Consider the following 19,132-nt stretch of genomic DNA (forward strand, 5'->3'; position numbering starts at 1 on the left):
GATCGCAAATACCGGTTTGAACAAATACAGAGTGAGGTAGTGATAGAGCAAAGGTCATGTGTGATAGGCTCATTGGGAATCGTAAGGAGGAAGAGTTAAATTATGTCCAGTTCTAGCTTTGGTTTCGTTATGCCGCTGGGTTAAGGCATCTAGGTTGGATCGCTAGGGTATGCCTTTTTGAACAAATTATTTCAGTACTTTCCAGAAGTTTAGGTGGTCATATGTTGTTTTCAAGGCGTTTGGGTAGTGCGTTCCATAGTTGTGTACTTATGTAGGAGAAGCTGGACACATAGGTTGATTTGTATTTGAGTGCTTTGCAGCTTGGGTGCTGTCATGTTCTCTGTTTCTAACTTCACGTAGTTGCATAAGAAATATCCCATTTTAGATTTTATTTAATTTAATTTACAGTCTGTCTATTAGCACCCCATGCATAAACAGCCACGTTTAAAACACAAAGCTATTCGTTAATATACACATCACAGTACATCACTAGCAACACTCTCTCCAACTCTGCTGAGATAGGCACATGATCTCTGTTACGATGTAAATGCACCAAAAAATAAATAAAAAATCAAATATATATTCTAGTTAGCAAAAAAAAAAACAGAGATACTAAGCCTGCCAGTTCTCTCTATTTTACCCCACAGGAGAGAGATATTGGTGTTTTAAAAGTTTAGAAAACGTGAGTTCACCCTTGAATCAAAGCACATATGCAACAGGTGACATTTAAATACAGCATGGATAGAGGAAGGGAGGGAGGAAATGGCATCCATTTCATTTACAGAAATCCAAGAAATAAAATGCTGTGACAAAAAAAAGGAGCTACCAGGAAGCGGGCAAGTGGACTCCTCTGCTCCTGCCCCCAGGAATTTTTTCACATGCACTCTGCAGGCTGAGTTCCAACTCCAGGGCTTGTGCTGCCAAATTTATCTGGATAAACCTGTTCTCTCTTTCTCAAGTCCTCAACTCCAGTTTCCACAGCAACCTGGGCAAAGTTAAGCTGTGCATGACTCCCCGTATTGGGATCAGAGAAGCAGTGTCGGGATCACAGTACCCCCCTACTAAGTAACAGCATTCCCCCTCCCCCCCAACCGCATACAAAATACAAATGCTTCATCCCTCCAGCACCAAGCACTCACAAATGCCCCAACCGTTCACAAACGTTCATCAACTACCCCCACCCCTTACAAACTATCACCATCCACCCACAATCATCAGTGAAAGCAGGTCATTCCCCAAGTACCAGAAGGTGTAAGTATACACATTACAAAGTAAATGATAGCAGATAAAGACTAAGTGACCCATCCAGTCTGTCTAACAAAGTGTTATGTTGTAACAGCCACTCAGTGCAGATAAGTTCCACCCTCCTCTACCCCCCCCCCCCCCCCCCCCCCCCCCCCCCAGGCTGGTGCCTTTTCAGAAGCATAGTATAATCATTTTATTGCTATTTTGGGTTGAACCACTGCTCTCCCTGAACCACTGCTCTCCCTTACCATCCTCTAAAGAGCCCTGTAGGTTTATCCCATACCCTTTTAATTCTAACACTGGTTTTATTTTCCCTACTTACTACTACTAATCATTTCTATAGCGCTACTAGACGTACGCAGCGCTGTACACTTGAACATGAAGAGACAGTCCCTGCTCGACAGAGCTTACAATCTAATTAGGACAGACAAACAGGACAAATAAGGGATAAGGACAAAGGGCAGCAAGATTCCGGAATCCCAAAGAGTAGCAAGATTCCGTGCAGAACCCCAAAGAGCAGCAAGATTCTGGAATGCCAAAGACTACTACTACTTATCATTTCTATAGCGCTACTAGACGTACGCAGCGCTGTACACTTGAACATGAAGAGACAGTCCCTGCTCGACAGAGCTTACAATCTAATTAGGACAAACAGGCCAAACAAGAGATAAGGGAATATTAAAGTGAGGATGATAAAATAAGGTTTCTGAATAAATGAATAAGGGTTAGGAGTTAAAAGCAGCATCAAAAAAGTGGGCTTTTAGCTTCCTTCCAATGTCCATTCCACCACCCTTCCAGTGAAAAAAATAAATACCTCCAACAGTTTGGGCTACCACAAGCCCTACTTTCTGCCACTTCCTTTCCCTTGGAGATGGTTCCCTGTGTAGTAACACCTTTTAGATATCTGAACGTGCGGATCGTATCTCCCCTGCGCATACACGTTTTCCAAGCCTGATCCTACAAGTATAGTCAGGTGCAGGCCGCCTTTTTCTCCTTTATAACAATACTTCTCTACTAGACAGTTGCATAGGAACAGGGTTAGCGGGGACCCCACGGAGATGGACCCAGGTCCTACGAGGTTCCTGCGGAAGAAAACGCAAGCCTCCCCTCCCGAGCAGAGCCTCAGGGTGCCCTCCCTGAACATACCCTCAATGTACCCTGGTGGTCTAGTGTCCTCTTCAGAGCAAGGAAGATCCACACTCTTTCCTGCCTGCTGTCGCTGATCCGCTCACTGCTGCCGCTTTATCAAAATGGCTGCTGAGACTTCAAGCGACAGCTTTGTGAGACTTCTGTGGAAGTCTTGTGAGGTCACTGCTTGAAGTCTCAGCAGCCATTTTAAAGAAGCAGCGGTAGCGAGCAGGAAAGAACGGGGATTTTTCATACCCTGAAGAGGCCACTAGACCACCATAATGCATTAAGGTACATATCCAGCAGATAGCCAAGACCTGTCGCTTCTTCCTCTACAACATTAGCAAAATTCGCCCCTTCCTCTCTGAGCACACCACCTGAACTCTCATCCACTCTCTCATTACCTCTCGCCTTGACTACTGCAACCTACTCCTCACCGGCCTCCCACTTAGCCACCTATCCCCCCCCCCCTTCAGTCCATCCAGAACTCTGCCGCACGTCTCATCTTCCGCCTTGACCGATATACTCATATCACCCCTCTCCTCAAGTCACTTCACTGGCTTCCGATCAGATACCGCATACAGTTCAAGCTTCTCCTACTAACCTACAAATGCACTCGATCTGCAGCCCCTCCTTACCTCTCTACCCTCATCTCCCCTTACGTCCCTACCAGTAACCTCCGCTCTCAAGACAAATCCCTCCTTTCAGTACCCTTCTCCACCACCGCCAACTCTAGGCTCCGCCCTTTCTGCCTCGCCTCACCCCATGCTTGGAACAAACTCCATGAGCCCATACGCCAGGCCCCCTCCCTACCCATCTTCAAAACATTGCTCAAAACCCACCTCTTCAATGTCGCTTTCGGCATCTAATCACAACACCTCTATTCAGGAGATCTAGACTACCCAACTTGACATTTCGTCCTTTAGATTGTAAGCTCTTCTGAGCAGGGACCGTCCTTATTTATTAATTTGTACAGCGCTGCGTAACCCTAGTAGCGCTCTAGAAATGTTAAGTAGTAGTAGTAGTAGTAGGGAGGGCACTATCACTCAGTGCTGGGGGGGAGGGGAGGTGGATGGGTGGAGTCATGGATGGGTGGGAGGGGGAGTAAAAAGGGTGGATCGAGTGTGGGTGGAGGGAGGGGGCTGGAAAAAAAAGATTGGCAAGGGGGGGAAGAGAAAAGGAGGAAGCGCATATGAGATAGAAGGGGATGGAGAGGAAAGGGGGACGTGCTGCTGCTTTTTTGAAAATGTACATCTTTTTTAAAAATTTGTATTTAGCAGAGTACGGAAGAAAATGCACTTATGTTACTTTTACCAGTATTTTCACTGCTTATAGAATCTGACTTTCTTGGGAGGGGAGGTCAAGGTGACTGTTCAGCAGGGTGCGGTGTGATGCAGTGTGGCGGGGCAGGGCTGGGTGGGCCAGGGATAGGGATGGAGAGACTACTTGCAGGGAGGACAAGTTAGATTTCTGTCCCTCTCTCGGTTCTCTACCCTCTCCTGAAGGCACACCTAGCCAGGCAGGTGAAATACATTTGCATACTTCAGAGATCCATTATATGCAAATCTGTTGCAGAGTCACTGTGATGATCCTGAAAACTTGCTTGCCAGGGTGTGTCTCCAGGAGAGGGCTGAGAAGCAAAGTTTTATGAGATGTGACCTCACCAAAGACCTTGCACTTGCTTTTATGTGTTGTCCTATGCAGCCAGGCATTCCTCTAGCTCCCGTCCTGTCATGTTACTGGTGCCTTATCTCATATACACAAATGTTTCTTCTGCACAATATACATACCATTGTTTCTCTCCCCTCATATACACACTAATGCACATACACCACCACCTTCCATCATACAAAGAGGCTGATGCAGAAAACGTAGGCAGAAGCATGCAGTTACTGGGCATATGATGCAGAAAGGGGTTCAGCTCAAGAGGTTAATTTGAGTGGTAGACATCAGCGAACAGCATATTAAAATAACAAGGCTAATAGTTCTTCTACCTTGATGCAGACATTTTAAGGCAAGCACAACGTGGGAACCTGAATGCCAGGTCTGAGGAGGGGTAGAAGAGTTAGCTCACCTTCCTGTAGTTGCACAGGGGTAGAAAACCCAACAGTCCTCAATTCCACCCCCCCCCCCCCCCACACGAAATGACTCTCTTAATTCATCCTACCCCCCCAAAAAAAAAAAATATATATAGAAAAAAATAGCCTTGGTGTCTAATGGCACCATCAAACCCCTGTGATTCCCTCTGGCACCCCCCCAACTCCCCCAGTGCAACCTGAAGAGGAGGCAGGAGTCAGAGATGCATTTCTCCAAGGTCCATCTGCCAAATATGAGAATTTCCCCTTTATTTAGTTGTTGGGTGAGGAGATGACCATATAATGGAACTGTGGGGAGAGGGGAGTTGGGGTTGCCACTAGACATCAGGACTATTTTTTGGGAAGATCGAGGGGGTGGGGGTCCACTAGACACAGGACTATTTGATTGAGAGGAGGGGGAGGTCAGGAGGAACAGAGGTGGGGGGATCCACTGAACACCAGGAATATTTGTTGGGAGGGGGTTGGAGGATGACCTGTCATATGGCATTATTATTAATTTTTTTTTTAATCCTACTTACCTGCCAGTACGTAGGCAGGTAATCACCGCTCATGACCTGACAGGAAGGGGGGACACTTTAGCAATGAGCTGCAGATTACTATTTATTCTGACAAGTCTGCACTTTTTAACATGGCAGCACTGGGGTTGCTAGGGGGGCGGACACCTGGGGCGGCACCCCGCCCCCCAGGTGCAGCGCCCCCCCCGGCGAAAGACCCCCCCCCCAGGTGCCGCAGCGCGCGCCTGCTGCGAGTTTACTAACTTTGTTCGTTCGCTGCAGCTCCTGTTCCGGGGCAGAGTGAGCTGCAGCGAACGAGAGAAGTTAGCGAACTCTTGCAGCAGGCGCGCGCTGGGGCACCCCCCAGCGGCGTGCACCCGGGGCGGACCGCCTCACCCCCCCCCCCTTGGTACGCCACTGCATGGCAGTAATTTGAAAGTTCTCATTCCTGCATCTGGGCAGTAACTTTTTGCCAGAAACCTGCATTAGAAGCCACGTGCTCAGTGGCTCAACAGGCAGCTTTCTGTATTACCCTAAAGTCACTTGTATAAGAGCCCAATATCATTTGGGTAAGAATGCTTATCTGACACACACTGGCTCTTCTTTCTACACACAACTTTCCCTCCCCCTACACACGGCCCTCCAAACATTGCCCGCATTTCCTACCACTACACACGCCCCTCCAAACGTCTCTGTACCAAATTCAGCTACTAACATTTACCCCAAACCACAGAGAGGACACTCCCTGCAATTAAAACCGAGGAGGAGGAACAAAATAAATATACTTGTAAGAAACATGGCTCGTGCCCTCTGTAATTGCAATAGGGGGAGATTGAGCTTTGGAATCAAACATGACATTACTTTCCATGCAAGTGGTAGTTGAGCGCAGAGCAGAGCCAGTCGCCGCCTCACTGACCGTGTCTCTGCTCACATACCTCAGCATTAACTGTCCAAGGCAGCAGATGGCTCCCCCACATCCCTTTTCACTCCGCCTCCAGGCGCACGGTGGAATCCAGGACAAACTTTCTGCACAACTCAGTCATTTTCTGTCTGAGCTTTAGCCTCAGGAAATTCAGATAACAAGAACATCTGCACTGTGGATGAACCTTCTATTCACACAGCACCTTGGAGTGCTCACGGCCACTGAATGTCTCTTCTTTTTGGTGAGGATTCAAGGACAATTGTTTAAATGTGCTCAGAAACCCTATAATGTGATACACTAGAGCTGTCCAAGCGTCTTGTTCAAGGGGCCACATTTCAATTTCATTCTTATTCATGGGGCTATATATACAGTGGGGGAAATAAGTATTTGATCCCTTGCTGATTTTGTAAGTGTGCCCACTGACAAAGACATGAGCAGCCCATAATTGAAGGGTAGGTTATTGGTAACAGTGAGAGATAGCACATCACAAATTAAATCCGGAAAATCACATTGTGGAAAGTATATGAATTTATTTGCATTCTGCAGAGGGAAATAAGTATTTGATCCCCCACCAACCAGTAAGAGATCTGGCCCCTACAGACCAGGTAGATGCTCCAAATCAACTCGTTACCTGCATGACAGACAGCTGTCGGCAATGGTCACCTGTATGAAAGACACCTGTCCACAGACTCAGTGAATCAGTCAGACTCTAACCTCTACAAAATGGCCAAGAGCAAGGAGCTGTCTAAGGATGTCAGGGACAAGATCATACACCTGCACAAGGCTGGAATGGGCTACAAAACCATCAGTAAGACGCTGGGCGAGAAGGAGACAACTGTTGGTGCCATAGTAAGAAAATGGAAGAAGTACAAAATGACTGTCAATCGACAAAGATCTGGGGCTCCACGCAAAATCTCACCTCGTGGGGTATCCTTGATCATGAGGAAGGTTAGAAATCAGCCTACAACTACAAGGGGGGAACTTGTCAATGATCTCAAGGCAGCTGGGACCACTATCACCACGAAAACCATTGGTAACACATTACGACATAACGGATTGTAATCCTGCAGTGCCCGCAAGGTCCCCCTGCTCCGGAAGGCACATGTGACGGCCCGTCTGAAGTTTGCCAGTGAACACCTGGATGATGCCGAGAGTGATTGGGAGAAAGTGCTGTGGTCAGATGAGACAAAAATTGAGCTCTTTGGCATGAACTCAACTCGCCGTGTTTGGAGGAAGAGAAATGCTGCCTATGACCCAAAGAACACCGTCCCCACTGTCAAGCATGGAGGTGGAAATGTTATGTTTTGGGGGTGTTTCTCTGCTAAGGGCACAGGACTACTTCACCGCATCAATGGGAGAATGGATGGGGCCATGTACCGTAAATTCTGAGTGACAACCTCCTTCCCTCCGCCAGGGCCTTAAAAATGGGTCGTGGCTGGGTCTTCCAGCACGACAATGACCCAAAACATACAGCCAAGGCAACAAAGGAGTGGCTCAGGAAGAAGCACATTAGGGTCATGGAGTGGCCTAGCCAGTCACCAGACCTTAATCCCATTGAAAACTTATGGAGGGAGCTGAAGCTGCGAGTTGCCAAGCGACAGCCCAGAACTCTTAATGATTTAGAGATGATCTGCAAAGAGGAGTGGACCAAAATTCCTCCTGACATGTGTGCAAACCTCATCATCAACTACAGAAGACGTCTGACCGCTGTGCTTGCCAACAAGGGTTTTGCCACCAAGTATTAGGTCTTGTTTGCCAGAGGGATTAAATACTTATTTCCCTCTGCAGAATGCAAATAAATTCATATACTTTCCACAATGTGATTTTCCGGATTTAATTTGTGATGTGCTATCTCTCACTGTTACCAATAACCTACCCTTCAATTATGGGCTGCTCATGTCTTTGTCAGTGGGCACACTTACAAAATCAGCAAGGGATCAAATACTTATTTCCCCCACTGTATATCTGTGTAACTGTTTGTTTGTTTTTTTGAGGGGAGGAGTTTCAACAAGAGATCAAGTATCCACACAGAAATGTGATCAGAGGAACAGAGAGAGAAGAGGAAGGACTGGACAGAGAGAAGACTGGGAAAAAAAAAAACGGAAGGAGAGAAGTGATGTTTCAGAATCTGGGATAAAGGACTGAGGCCCAGATGCATTAAAGACATTGGTAATTCCCGTTCCCTACCGATTCCATAGCGAATCGGTAGGGAAGGGGAATGCATCAACGATAGGGAATGCAAATGAGCTACTCGTTGTAGCTCACTTGCATTCTCTAGTCCTTCGGTACCTGAGTCGGAGAATCGGGACGTCCCTTTAGATTAGGCTCCTCTTCCTGGTCTCTTCAGCCAATCAAAGCGGGCTTAGCTGGCTGTTGTCAGCGAAACGCGCTCTGATTGGCTGAAGAGACCAAGAAGAGGAGCCTAATCTAAAGGGACGTCCCGATTCTCCGGCAACCAGGAAAACATAAAAGTTTTGCTGTGGAGGGGCGGCGAAGACAAAATAGAAGGGGGGAAAAAACACCAGCGCCGGCAGAGCTAAAAAAAAAAAATGCGAAAAAAAAGACGTCTCTCAGAAGCGCAGGGAGAGTACGTCCTTAAAGGACGCCCCTCACGTGCGCTCCCTGCTTTTTTTTTTTCTTTTTTACCTTTTTTGGGGGCCCTTTTCCTTTCCGATTCCCTCACAGGAGCCCTAACAAGAGGTCAGAGATCTCGTTAGGGTTCCTACGGTAAGGGAATCGGAAAAATGGTAGTGCATCTCATTATAATGGGCTGCAACGGTAGTGCAGCTCATTATAATAGCTTTTCAATCATTTGCATTCCGTTTTCGTTGCCTGCTACCGTGGCAGGGAAAATGCCCTTAGTGCATGCCCGGGGTGAACTACTTGCGTTTTAAACTGGCTGGAACCAGTTTAAAACGCAAGTTGTGGGCTCGTTAGGTTTTGTGCATCTGGGCCTATGGGATTCAAATGGCAGAGAGGATGTCCCCTTTCCCTATTTGTATTTTTTTTTAACATACAAAGGACAAAGTGGGTCTAAAAGTTGTACAGAATAAGCGTCTATATTAAAAGTGACCCGACGTGGTCCATGTTTCACCCACACATGGGCTGCTTCAGGTACTATAAATACTAATAAACCATATTTATAGTATTGTATCCCTGAAGCAGCCCATGTGTGGGCAAAACATGGACCACGTTGGGTGACTTTTAATAAAGATGCTTATTCTGGACTACTTTTAGACCTGCTTTTGACTTTGCATTTACTTCTGGTGTGGATCTAAATAGACTCTCTGTTTTTCGCCCCTTTTTTTTTTTTTTAACATACATACTTAATTGGCGTAGCACCGGGATCTGCGCCCAACTGAAATGAGGTGTAAATCCTGATGCACAAGTTGGGCGTGGATCCGCACCATTCTAACACACTGCGCGCATTTTAAGGGAACGCCTCTGACCTGTCCATGCCCCTCCCATGGCCACACCCCCTTTGCAGATCTGCACGAAGAACACTTACAGGCTTATTTTCGAAAAAGAAAGTTCCCGGGGGCGTGTCGGAGGCATAGCGAAGGCGGGACTGGGGCGTGCCTAACAGATGAGCATCCTCCAGCGATAGTGGAAAAAAGAAGGGCATCCCTGACGAGCACTTGGGTGACTTTACTTGGTCCATTTTTTCTTACGACCAAGCCTCAAAAAGGTGCCGGAACTGACCAGATGACTACCGGAGGGAATCAGGGATGACCTCCCGACTCCCCCAGTGGTCACAAACCACCTCCCACCACGAAAAAAAAACAACTTTAAAAACTTTTTTTGCCAGCCTGAAATGTCTGATACTCCGGTCTATCACAGCAGTATGCAGGTCCCTGGGGGGGGGGGGGGGGGAGAGGTTTGTGTGTGTCAGCGGAGACATAGCGAAGGCGTGGATGTCCTTCTTTCAAACATTTTGGACGTCCTGAACTGCCCCCGCCCCCCCACAGGGGCGGCCAAATTTCAAGGGAGTGGAGGAGTGGCCTAGTGGTTAGAGCACTGGTCCTGCAATCCAGACGTGGCCGGTTCAAATCCCACTGCTGCTACTTGTGATCCAAAATCCAAATAAATAAAGAGGGTGTCGGAGGCATAGCAAAGGCATGGATGTCCTTCTCACAGAAGCATACACATTTTGGACGTCCTCAACTGCCGTCACAGGGACTGAGGCATAGCAAAGGACGTCCTTCACCCATACTCTAAAAAAAAAAAAAAAAAAAAAAGTCCCTGATGAGCACTTGGACGTTTTCACCTGGACTTGTATTTTCTAAGGTTGTAGATGGCAATTTATTTAAGGTTGTAGACGGTTGTTATACACGCAGCTTGTCTGCATATATGAAGAAGTCTTTGGCTGCTCTGCACTGGCTTCCCCTCCTTAGGAAGGAAATTGTGTGCAAATGAGCTAACAGCGAGCAGCTCATTTGCATACGATTTCCTTCATGCATGCCCGTTCCTTTCCGAATCGCTAAGGGATCGGTAAGGGAAGGGCTTTTTCCATTCACTTAGTGCATCAGTTAGTCCACTGCAGTGCTCCCTAGGGTGCCCGGTTGGTGTCCTGGCATGTCAGGGGGACCAGTGCACTACAAATGCTGGCTCCTCCTACGACCAAATGAGTTGAAATTGGTCGTTTTTGAGATGGGAGTCCTCGGTTTCCATTATCGCCAAAAACCGGGGATGAACATCTCTAAGGTCGACCTAAATGTTGAGATTTGGGCGTCCCCGACCGTATTATCGAAACAAAAGATGGAAACCCATCTTGTTTCGATAATACGGGTTTCCCCGCCCCTTCGCGAGGACGCCCTCAGGAAAACGTGGGCGCCCCGTTCCATTATGCCCCTTCACGACACGCCTTCCAATAGAACGCTTTTCTGCGCCAAATACAGAATTCCCCCACTAGTGTCTTGTAAGTATCTGATTGCTGAATCAAAAATATTTGGTATATTGGGACTTGCAGCAGATTTTATCATTTTGTTGGTGGGGGAGCTTTGTGTCTCTTTTTCATTACGGTTTTGCTGTTTTCTTTTCGTGTATGGTATTTTCCGACAGTGTGTGGTAAAACAAGGTCATAGACCAGTCCCCCCTCTCCCCCAACTGATTGCAATCAATAATTAATATAAATGGGTATAAAAGGCTCCTTTCGCCCCTATCCATGGATCCAAAGGTGGCTCTTGCCTTGCCCCAGCTGACCTGAGGCTGGCACCCTTTTGGATTAAGGTAACGGTGGAGGAGTGACTGGTGTCACCCGTGCTCCCTTTGAAACCACGGATGGAATAAGCAGGAGGTTTTTCTTTTTACCCCCCCCCCCCCCCAAAGTTTGATGTTGGGGGAGGGGGGTCTATCTTTACATGAATAGCAAAAACTGTACAAAATGAAAAGTAAAAAATATTAAAAAGACTGCCCTATTTTCTATGAAAAGAAAGCATATGATAAATTAATATGCCAATGCTGTTGTTCCTAATGAAAAATGGGATTCAGTGTAAAATAGGGTCCCTATCTGGGTGAAGATATTTTAAAAAAGCAGATAAAGCAGCTATCTCCGACAGAATAAAGTGGCTGCATTCAGCACCTGAAACCATAATAAGCAGCATACAGATCTCATGCATATTCATTATTACACTACTAGCAACCACTAACTATGCTCTCTAAAATTTTTATTCAAAAATGCTTTATTAAACACTGCTACAATCCTGCTTTACATAATATGCATCCCTTTGTAAAACCCACTTGCCTCCCCCACTGCTCCCAAATTCCATTCATACCACGCTCACACACTATCTAAACAGTTTGGGTGCTGACACTGTCTGTATGAGGACGTTGAGCTCAAGCACAGCGAAGGCAAGGAAGAGGGCCCGCTCGTAAGTTTTATTTGACGACGCAGTTCGGATCTGCAACTCCTCGTTTTACGAGATGCAAGAAGCAAAAATTTGTGACGCTATGGCAAATTGTATCGCCGAGTACAGCTCGGAACGTTGAATGAACATTTCTAACAATGATTTTGAGCACTGGATCTACAATTGAATGACATCGTTTAAGTAATAAAGATGGGACTGCTAATGGGAAATATGACCATCCTTATAGGTTTCTGTGCAAAGCTTCTATGTTAACACAGGTTAAGTTTGAAGAAGAGTTTGAAAATACTTATATGTATGTTTTGAACAGTAACATCTGAATAGTAATATCCTGACCTGTGGCTCTGTTTAGATAGTGTGTGAGCGTGGTATGAATGGAATTTGGGAGCAGTGGGGAGATAAGTGGGTTTTACAAAGGGATGCATAGTATGCAAAGAAGGATTAAAGCAGTGTTTAATAAAGCATTTTTGAATACAAATTTAAGAGAGTATAGTGGTTACCAGTAGTGTAATATTATTTATGTGTAACTACATTGTAATTAGGATACTCATTGGTGTTGAGATGCATATTCATTAGGGATATTTCAAAATCCCAACCAGTCTATTATACATTTTTGGTACACTATGACCCTCCAGATTTACATTTTCACACGTGACAAATGCCGCTATGGGATTTTTTTTTTAAACATGTTTTTGCAAACTGTTGAACAGATCCTGGTGGAACCGGCTAAATATACACATGAAGTTCAAGAACCGTAACTTGCCTCAACGTCCGATTACGGTGAAAGGTGCAGTCAGACGTTCACAGTCTTATTTTACACGTTATAGTTAAAAGTGAACGATTTGTGTCATTCTACCACAGCTACAATTCATGAATTAATTTGATCACAAAGCATAAAGAAAGTGTTGCAGTAACAAACCTTCTGTCCCTGCTGGATGGTCGTGATGCACACCGGGTCCACCAGCGGCTTGGGCCGTTTGGCCGACTCCTCGATGAGGCTTTGCCATTGTCGCGGCAACCCCGTAAACTTCTGTTCCTCTTCGTCATAGCCCGTGTGGACACGGTGCTCGAAGTTCGAAGGCGCTGAGATCTCAACACGTTTCTTCTTTTTACTAAACATGTTGACAGCGGCAGAAACCTGCAGGGGGAGGAAAAGAGAGGCTGAGTCCCATCAAAGACAGGTGAAATATTCACGAGAGGTGAAGCGCAGAGGAAAGCACACTAGTGATACTTACAAAAGGAAGAACAGAAAACAATATACCTTGCAGTTTTTCAGGCCAGCTTTTTGCTCTCAATTCTAAACCTCTGTTCACCTGTTAAGTACCCATGTCTGTTTTAATCATTCCCACAATAGACAACTCCCCAATCCTTTATTTGTTCTGTCTTGAATAGATTGTAAGCGCTGTTGAGAAGGGTTTGTCTCATACGTGTTTTGTGTACAGTGCTGTGTATATAGTAACATAGTAGATGACGGCAGAAAAAGACCTGCACGGTCCATCTAGTCTGCCCACGATAAACTCATATGTGTATACTTTACCTTGATTTGTACCTGTCTTTTTCAGGGCACAGACCGTATAAGTCTGTCCAGCAGTATTTCCCGCCTCCCAACCACCAGTCCCGCCTCCCATCACCGGCTCTGGCACAGACCCCGTATAAAAGTCTGCTCTCCCCTATCCTAGCCTCTCAACCATCAACCCCTCTTCTCCCCGCCACCCAATTTCAGCTAAGCTTCTGTGGATCCATTCCTTCTGCACAGGATTCCTTTATGCCTATCTCACGCATGCTTGAATTCCGTTACCTGGTACGCATGTTTGAATTCCGTACTGGTAAATATATCTAGTAGCGATTTAGAAATCAGAGCTGTGGAGTTGGAGTCGGAAGCAAATTTAGCAGAATCAGCAAAAATGTAACAACTCAGACTCCAGCTTCAAAATAAAAACTTACAACATTGTAATATGTGACAATCATTGGGAAAGGTGACTAAAGTCTCAGATCCAAAATGTTGAGAATGGCTGTTTTTTCATGTCATAGGGTCCATAAACAGTCTGAAAAAGTTACATTTGAACTTCTGTAACTTAAAAAAAAATTCACATAAAAAAGGATGGGGGTTTCTTTATTTCTTTTGTCAATCCTCCCATTGATGTGGAATTGAATTTTTTAAAATATTTCTTCTATTTGTATTCTTGTTATTTTGTATAAAATGTTTTCTTGTTTCTTGATTAGAGGAGTGTGGTAGCCATGTTAGTCCACTCTTAAAGGTTATCAATAGAAATCAAACAAAATAAAACATGGAAAAGAAAATAAGATGATACCTTTTTTATTGGACGTAACTTAATACATTTCTTGATTAGCTTTCGAAGGTTGCCCTTCTTCGTCAGATCGGAAATAAGCAAATGTGCTAGCTGACAGTGTATATAAGTGAAAACATTCAAGCATTACTATGACAGTCTGACAGGGTGGGAGGATGGGGGTGGGTAGGAGGTTTGCATGGGGACATCAAAGCATATCATTGATATTCTAACAGGATAGGTGAGGGGAGGGTGATCAACAGAGACATACAGCTTTATGGTTTATAATGGGCTAGGAACCCACTTTATATATACTGTCATCTACCAACATTTGCTTATTTCCGATCTGAGGAAGAAGGGCAACCTTCGAAAGCTAATCAAGAACTGTATTAAGTTATGTCCAATAAAAAAAGGTATCATCTTATTTTCTTTTCCATGTTTTATTTTGTTTGATTTCTATTGATAACTTGTTTCTTGATGAAACTGATTTAAAAAATCGGATTTAGACTGTTGTATTACAAATTGTTTGCTCTAGCAGAATTCATTAAAACCTCATTTTTTGTTCCTGGAGACCTAGGTAGCTTTTCCACAGAGACGGTCACATATATGATAAATTTATCATTTTATACTTAAAAGATATATATTTGTCCTGGATCTAAAGTACTGGTAAATATTTACCAGTACGTTAGATCCAGAACAAAAAATTTAAAGCCTAAGAATCAAAGTCGGACATTACAAAAATAATGCAGTTGGAGTCAAGGGTTTGGTGTACAGATTCCGCAGTCCTGATGGAAATTAGTAGTAATTTAACTGAACTGAGGACTGGGGTTCTAGTACCTTGTTCACAACTAAACAGGGATTTTTGTACTATTTTTTATCCCCTCCCAGTTTACTTTAGGTCACAACAGTTTTTGGCCAGGGGCCAAGCATCTGAATCCTACAATCGTGGTCCTTAATCCCTTAATCCAGCTACTGGGTATCACCATTTCATGATTATCATGACTCTTCCAACCCAGGGGTGCCATGAGCCCTGCCATCCCTAGCCCTGCCTGTCCTGAGTGTCAAAAGACCTGATACATAAGTAGAACCCACGTTTTCTGTATGGCAGTGCATAGCACCGCCATTATGGAACCGCAGAACCATGATAAGTCACGTCTAAGACAGTGGGTGGCGTCTGCAGTAGGAAGTGCACAGAGCTAGGAGCCACATCTGGGACAGCAAGAGCGACACCCACAGGAGGGAGAGCGGAGAGCAAAAGCCAACAGGAGTACCTGCAGATGGCAGAGCAGGGTCAAAAGTCACGTCTAAGACAGTGGGTGGCGTCTGCAGTAGGAAGTGCACAGAGCTAGGAGCCACATCTGGGACAGCAAGAGCGACACCCACAGGAGGGAGAGCGGAGAGCAAAAGCCAACAGCAGTACCTGCAGATGGCAGAGCAGGGTCTCGAGTCACATCCAGGACAGCAACGGTGATACCTGCAGTAGAAAAGATTATACACACAGGTCAAATACATGACACTAGCATCTTTACAGAGTAAAAAAAAAAAAAAAGTCTGAACTGCAGTGGTTTTATTCTGAGAGAGGAAGAACTCTATAGCTTAAAAGTGAATCAGTACATTCCTTTTATTGCACACATTTGTCCCAAGTGTTTTTGTTAAAATGGTAAGCGATGGAGTACAATCCACTTTTGGAGTTTCATCACTGAGGATTTCAAATTATGAAGCTGCTCAAAGTCCACAGACAGCACAAGCTGTTTAACAAGCTCGGTAACTGCAAACAGCAGAACTGGGAAAAATAAATTTGTTCTGACTGGTGAACAGAATGATTGTGACATCCAGATGTCACATAGATGCTTAAGTGTAGTAAAGACAAATTTAAGAATAGGGTTCAAATGCCAATTTAGTCTGCTGTTACTAGCCCCTCTCAGAGGTAGGCATCCTCCAGACCTTGAGACCAATCTACTTGGGTTCTCCAGATACATGCATGAGATAGATGCACATTGTTTCAGTTTTATGGAAATCTCTCTTCTCTCTTATGCATGCTCGTTAGGGATATCCTGAAAACCCAAGTGGACCAGGGTTTGCTGGGACTGAAGGCTGCCTCCCTTGACATCTCATAGTAACAGGATAATGATAGCAGAAGAAACAACCCTGCAACTCGTGCACCAATAAAGATACCTAGAGCCGCCAGCCACAAAGTGCACCACCAGCAAGATTTCTTCCCATCCAGAAGAATCTTCACTGCACCAGCCTGGCTATAAGAGCTTACAAGTTTCCCCACCTAGTTCTCTGAAGCCCCCACCCTTCCCATGTCTAAATACAGGACTTGGTAATAATCTAAATATCCAGCAACATCTGCCCTTAGGTCCTCTGTGCAGCCTGCCAAACAGATGTGTGGCTGTGTTTTCAAAAGGACTTCTATTTAATTAGAAAACTTGCACCTTGCCAGGCAGCCCCAGCTGCTAGTTTGATTTTAGCATCTCAATATTAGAGGCTGACAAAAAGGGGAAGGGGGGGGGGGGGGGGTTCAGTTTCAGCCGAAACCGAAACTTAATCCGAAACTTATCGTTTGACCGAAACCAAAACCAAAAACTAAAGATTGGTTGTGTGAAAGTGTACCAATGAGGCCAGCTGGGGATTGTTGGCGCTTCCAGGCTGCAGCCCTCTGCTAAACCCACTGGAGATTATCCTACAGTCCCAGGAACTGCAATAGCACAAGCTGACAACTGGGACAGCCATTTTAACAAGGACTTCTCAGTAAGTCAGTCTGGCACATTTAGGTTCCCAAGTTAATGAAGATGTAATTCAATACCTTCCAAGACAGGAACTTTGTGAGAACATTTAAAAAAACAAAGGAAAAAACAACCATGATTACTAGCTTTTTAACAAGAGAAAATAGCACTGAGATGTTTCCTCTTTTGTATTTAATTATAAAACTGATGGACAAACATGATATTGAGTCTTATTACAATGTGGTAAAATGAGTGTAGACACTGGTCTACACTGCAAACATTATACCAGCCTGATGCATAATACAGAATAAAAAAAAAACCCCACACTGATGTTACTGAACTTGAGAACTATATGCTCTGAAAAAAATTACAACCAAGGGCAATACATATCATTTCCCTACTAACACCATAAGCTGAGTAGTACTTTTACTTGAAAATAATCACTGCAGGTTAATTTGTACAGCGCTGCGTAAATGAAAACAGTAACGGAATTCAAACATGCGTGGGATAAGCATAAAGGAATCCTGTGCCGAAGGAATGGATCCTCAGGAGCTTAGTCAAGATCGGGAGGCGGGGCTGGTGGTTGGGAGGCGGGAATAGGGCTGGGCAGACTTATACGGTCTGTGCCAGAGCCGGTGGTGGGAGGCGGGAATAGGGCTGAGCAGACTTATACGGTCTGTGCCAGAGCTGGTGGTGGGAGGCAGGGATAGTGCTGGGCAGACTTATACGGTCTGTGCCAGAGCCGGTGGTGGGAAGCGGGACTGGTGGTTGGGAGGCGGGGATAGTGCTGGACAGACTTGTACGGTCTGTGCCAGAGCCGGGGTTGGGAGGCAGGGCTGGGGAGGTGAGGATAGTGCTGGGCAGACTTATACGGTCTGTGCCTGTGCCAGAGCTGGTGGTTGGGAGGTGGGGCTGGTGGTTGGGAGGCGGGGATAGTGCTGGACAGACTTGTACGGTCTGTGCCAGAGCCGGGGTTGGGAGGCAGGGCTGGGGAGGTGAGGATAGTGCTGGGCAGACTTATACGGTCTGTGCCTGTGCCAGAGCTGGTGGTTGGGAGGTGGGGCTGGTGGTTGGGAGGCGGGGATAGTGCTGGACAGACTTGTACGGTCTGTGCCAGAGCCGGGGTTGGGAGGCAGGGCTGGGGAGGTGAGGATAGTGCTGGGCAGACTTATACGGTCTGTGCCTGTGCCAGAGCTGGTGGTTGGGAGGTGGGGCTGGTGGTTGGGAGGCGGGGATAGTGCTGGGCAGACTTATACGGTCTGTGCCAGAGCCGGTGGTGGGAGGCGGGGATGGTGGTTGGGAGGCGGGGATAGTGCGGGGCAGACTTATACGGTCTGTGCCCTGAAGAGCATAGGTACAAATCAAAGTAGGGTATACACAAAAAGCAGCAAATATGAGTTATCTTGTTGGGCAGACTGGATGGACCGTGCAGGTCTTTTTCTGCCGTCATCTACTATGTTACTATGTTACTATGTAACCCTAGTAGCGCTCTAGAACTGTTAAGTAGTAGTAGGTTCCTCTCTCATAGAACCTAACTTCTGCAAGTCACAAATTTGATTAAAACGCTGCATCTTCATTATACCCAACAGAGCCTGGAAATTCTTTAGAATAACCCAAATAGTATCCAAGTCAGAATATATTTCATTTAAATAATGAAAGGCATTTTTTTTTTTTTTTTTACCTCCAAGCAAAATAGCCTCCGCACACAGACCTCAGCTAATGAAAACTGAAACAAAGTCACAGTGCTTTTGCAATGGCTGACTTTGCACATTTGGAGTGACAGCTGATGTCATATTTCCTCAGAAAGGCTAATTCTACTACTATTACTTATCATTTCTATTGCACTACTAGGCATATGCAACGCTGTACACATTATATACAGGTACTTTCTCTGTCCCAAAGTGGGTTCACAAACTTAGGCGGTTTTTTTTGTACCTGAGACAATGGAGGGTTAAGTGACTTGCCCAGGGTCACAAGGAGCTGCAGTGGGAATTGAACCCAGTTCCCCAGGATCGCAGCTCTGCCCTAACCATTCCACTCCAGTCTACTCCTAAGGAGTGTATCATCCCAAAATTTACAATTCCTGCTAAACTTTCTTATCAAAAGCATTTATTTGGAACACTCTGTTTAGAGCAGGAGTGATTTATTCATTTATTACACTAGTACCCCGCGCTTTCCCGCTCAAAGCAGGTTCAATGTGGCTTACGTAGTAATTCTGATTACATAGTATCGATGAAGAAAAATAAGTTGAGTATTATCAGAGAAAATAAACGAAATAAATAGGTAGAGATGGGCACGAATGAGGGGAGTAGGAGAAGCGTGAGCAAGGGTAGGTTAGTAATCCACTCTGTCTCCTCTTCCTCAAC

The 19,132-nt window shown here is 45.5% G+C and overlaps 1 protein-coding gene across 4 annotated transcripts in view; it reads right to left on the reverse strand.

Annotated features, from left to right (window-relative positions):
- The window catches only part of LOC115479816 (serine/threonine-protein kinase PAK 4-like), a 309,742-nt gene that overhangs the window by 19,177 nt on the left and 271,433 nt on the right, over positions 1-19,132 (reverse strand). For 3 of the 4 annotated variants that reach the window (XM_030218033.1, XM_030218031.1, XM_030218032.1), the window contains 2 exons: positions 15,458-15,511; positions 12,669-12,887 (listed from right to left, as the gene is read on the reverse strand). In XM_030218033.1, the coding sequence (XP_030073893.1) occupies positions 12,669-12,869 (201 nt within the window). In that variant the 5' untranslated portion in view covers positions 12,870-12,887; positions 15,458-15,511. Of the gene's footprint in view, positions 1-12,668; positions 12,888-15,308; positions 15,424-15,457; positions 15,512-19,132 lie in introns of those variants that run through there. The other variant, XM_030218034.1, reaches the window with a different exon arrangement.

This window comes from Microcaecilia unicolor, chromosome 11 (genome assembly GCF_901765095.1).
Source record: "Microcaecilia unicolor chromosome 11, aMicUni1.1, whole genome shotgun sequence".
Classification (NCBI taxonomy): domain Eukaryota; kingdom Metazoa; phylum Chordata; class Amphibia; order Gymnophiona; family Siphonopidae; genus Microcaecilia; species Microcaecilia unicolor.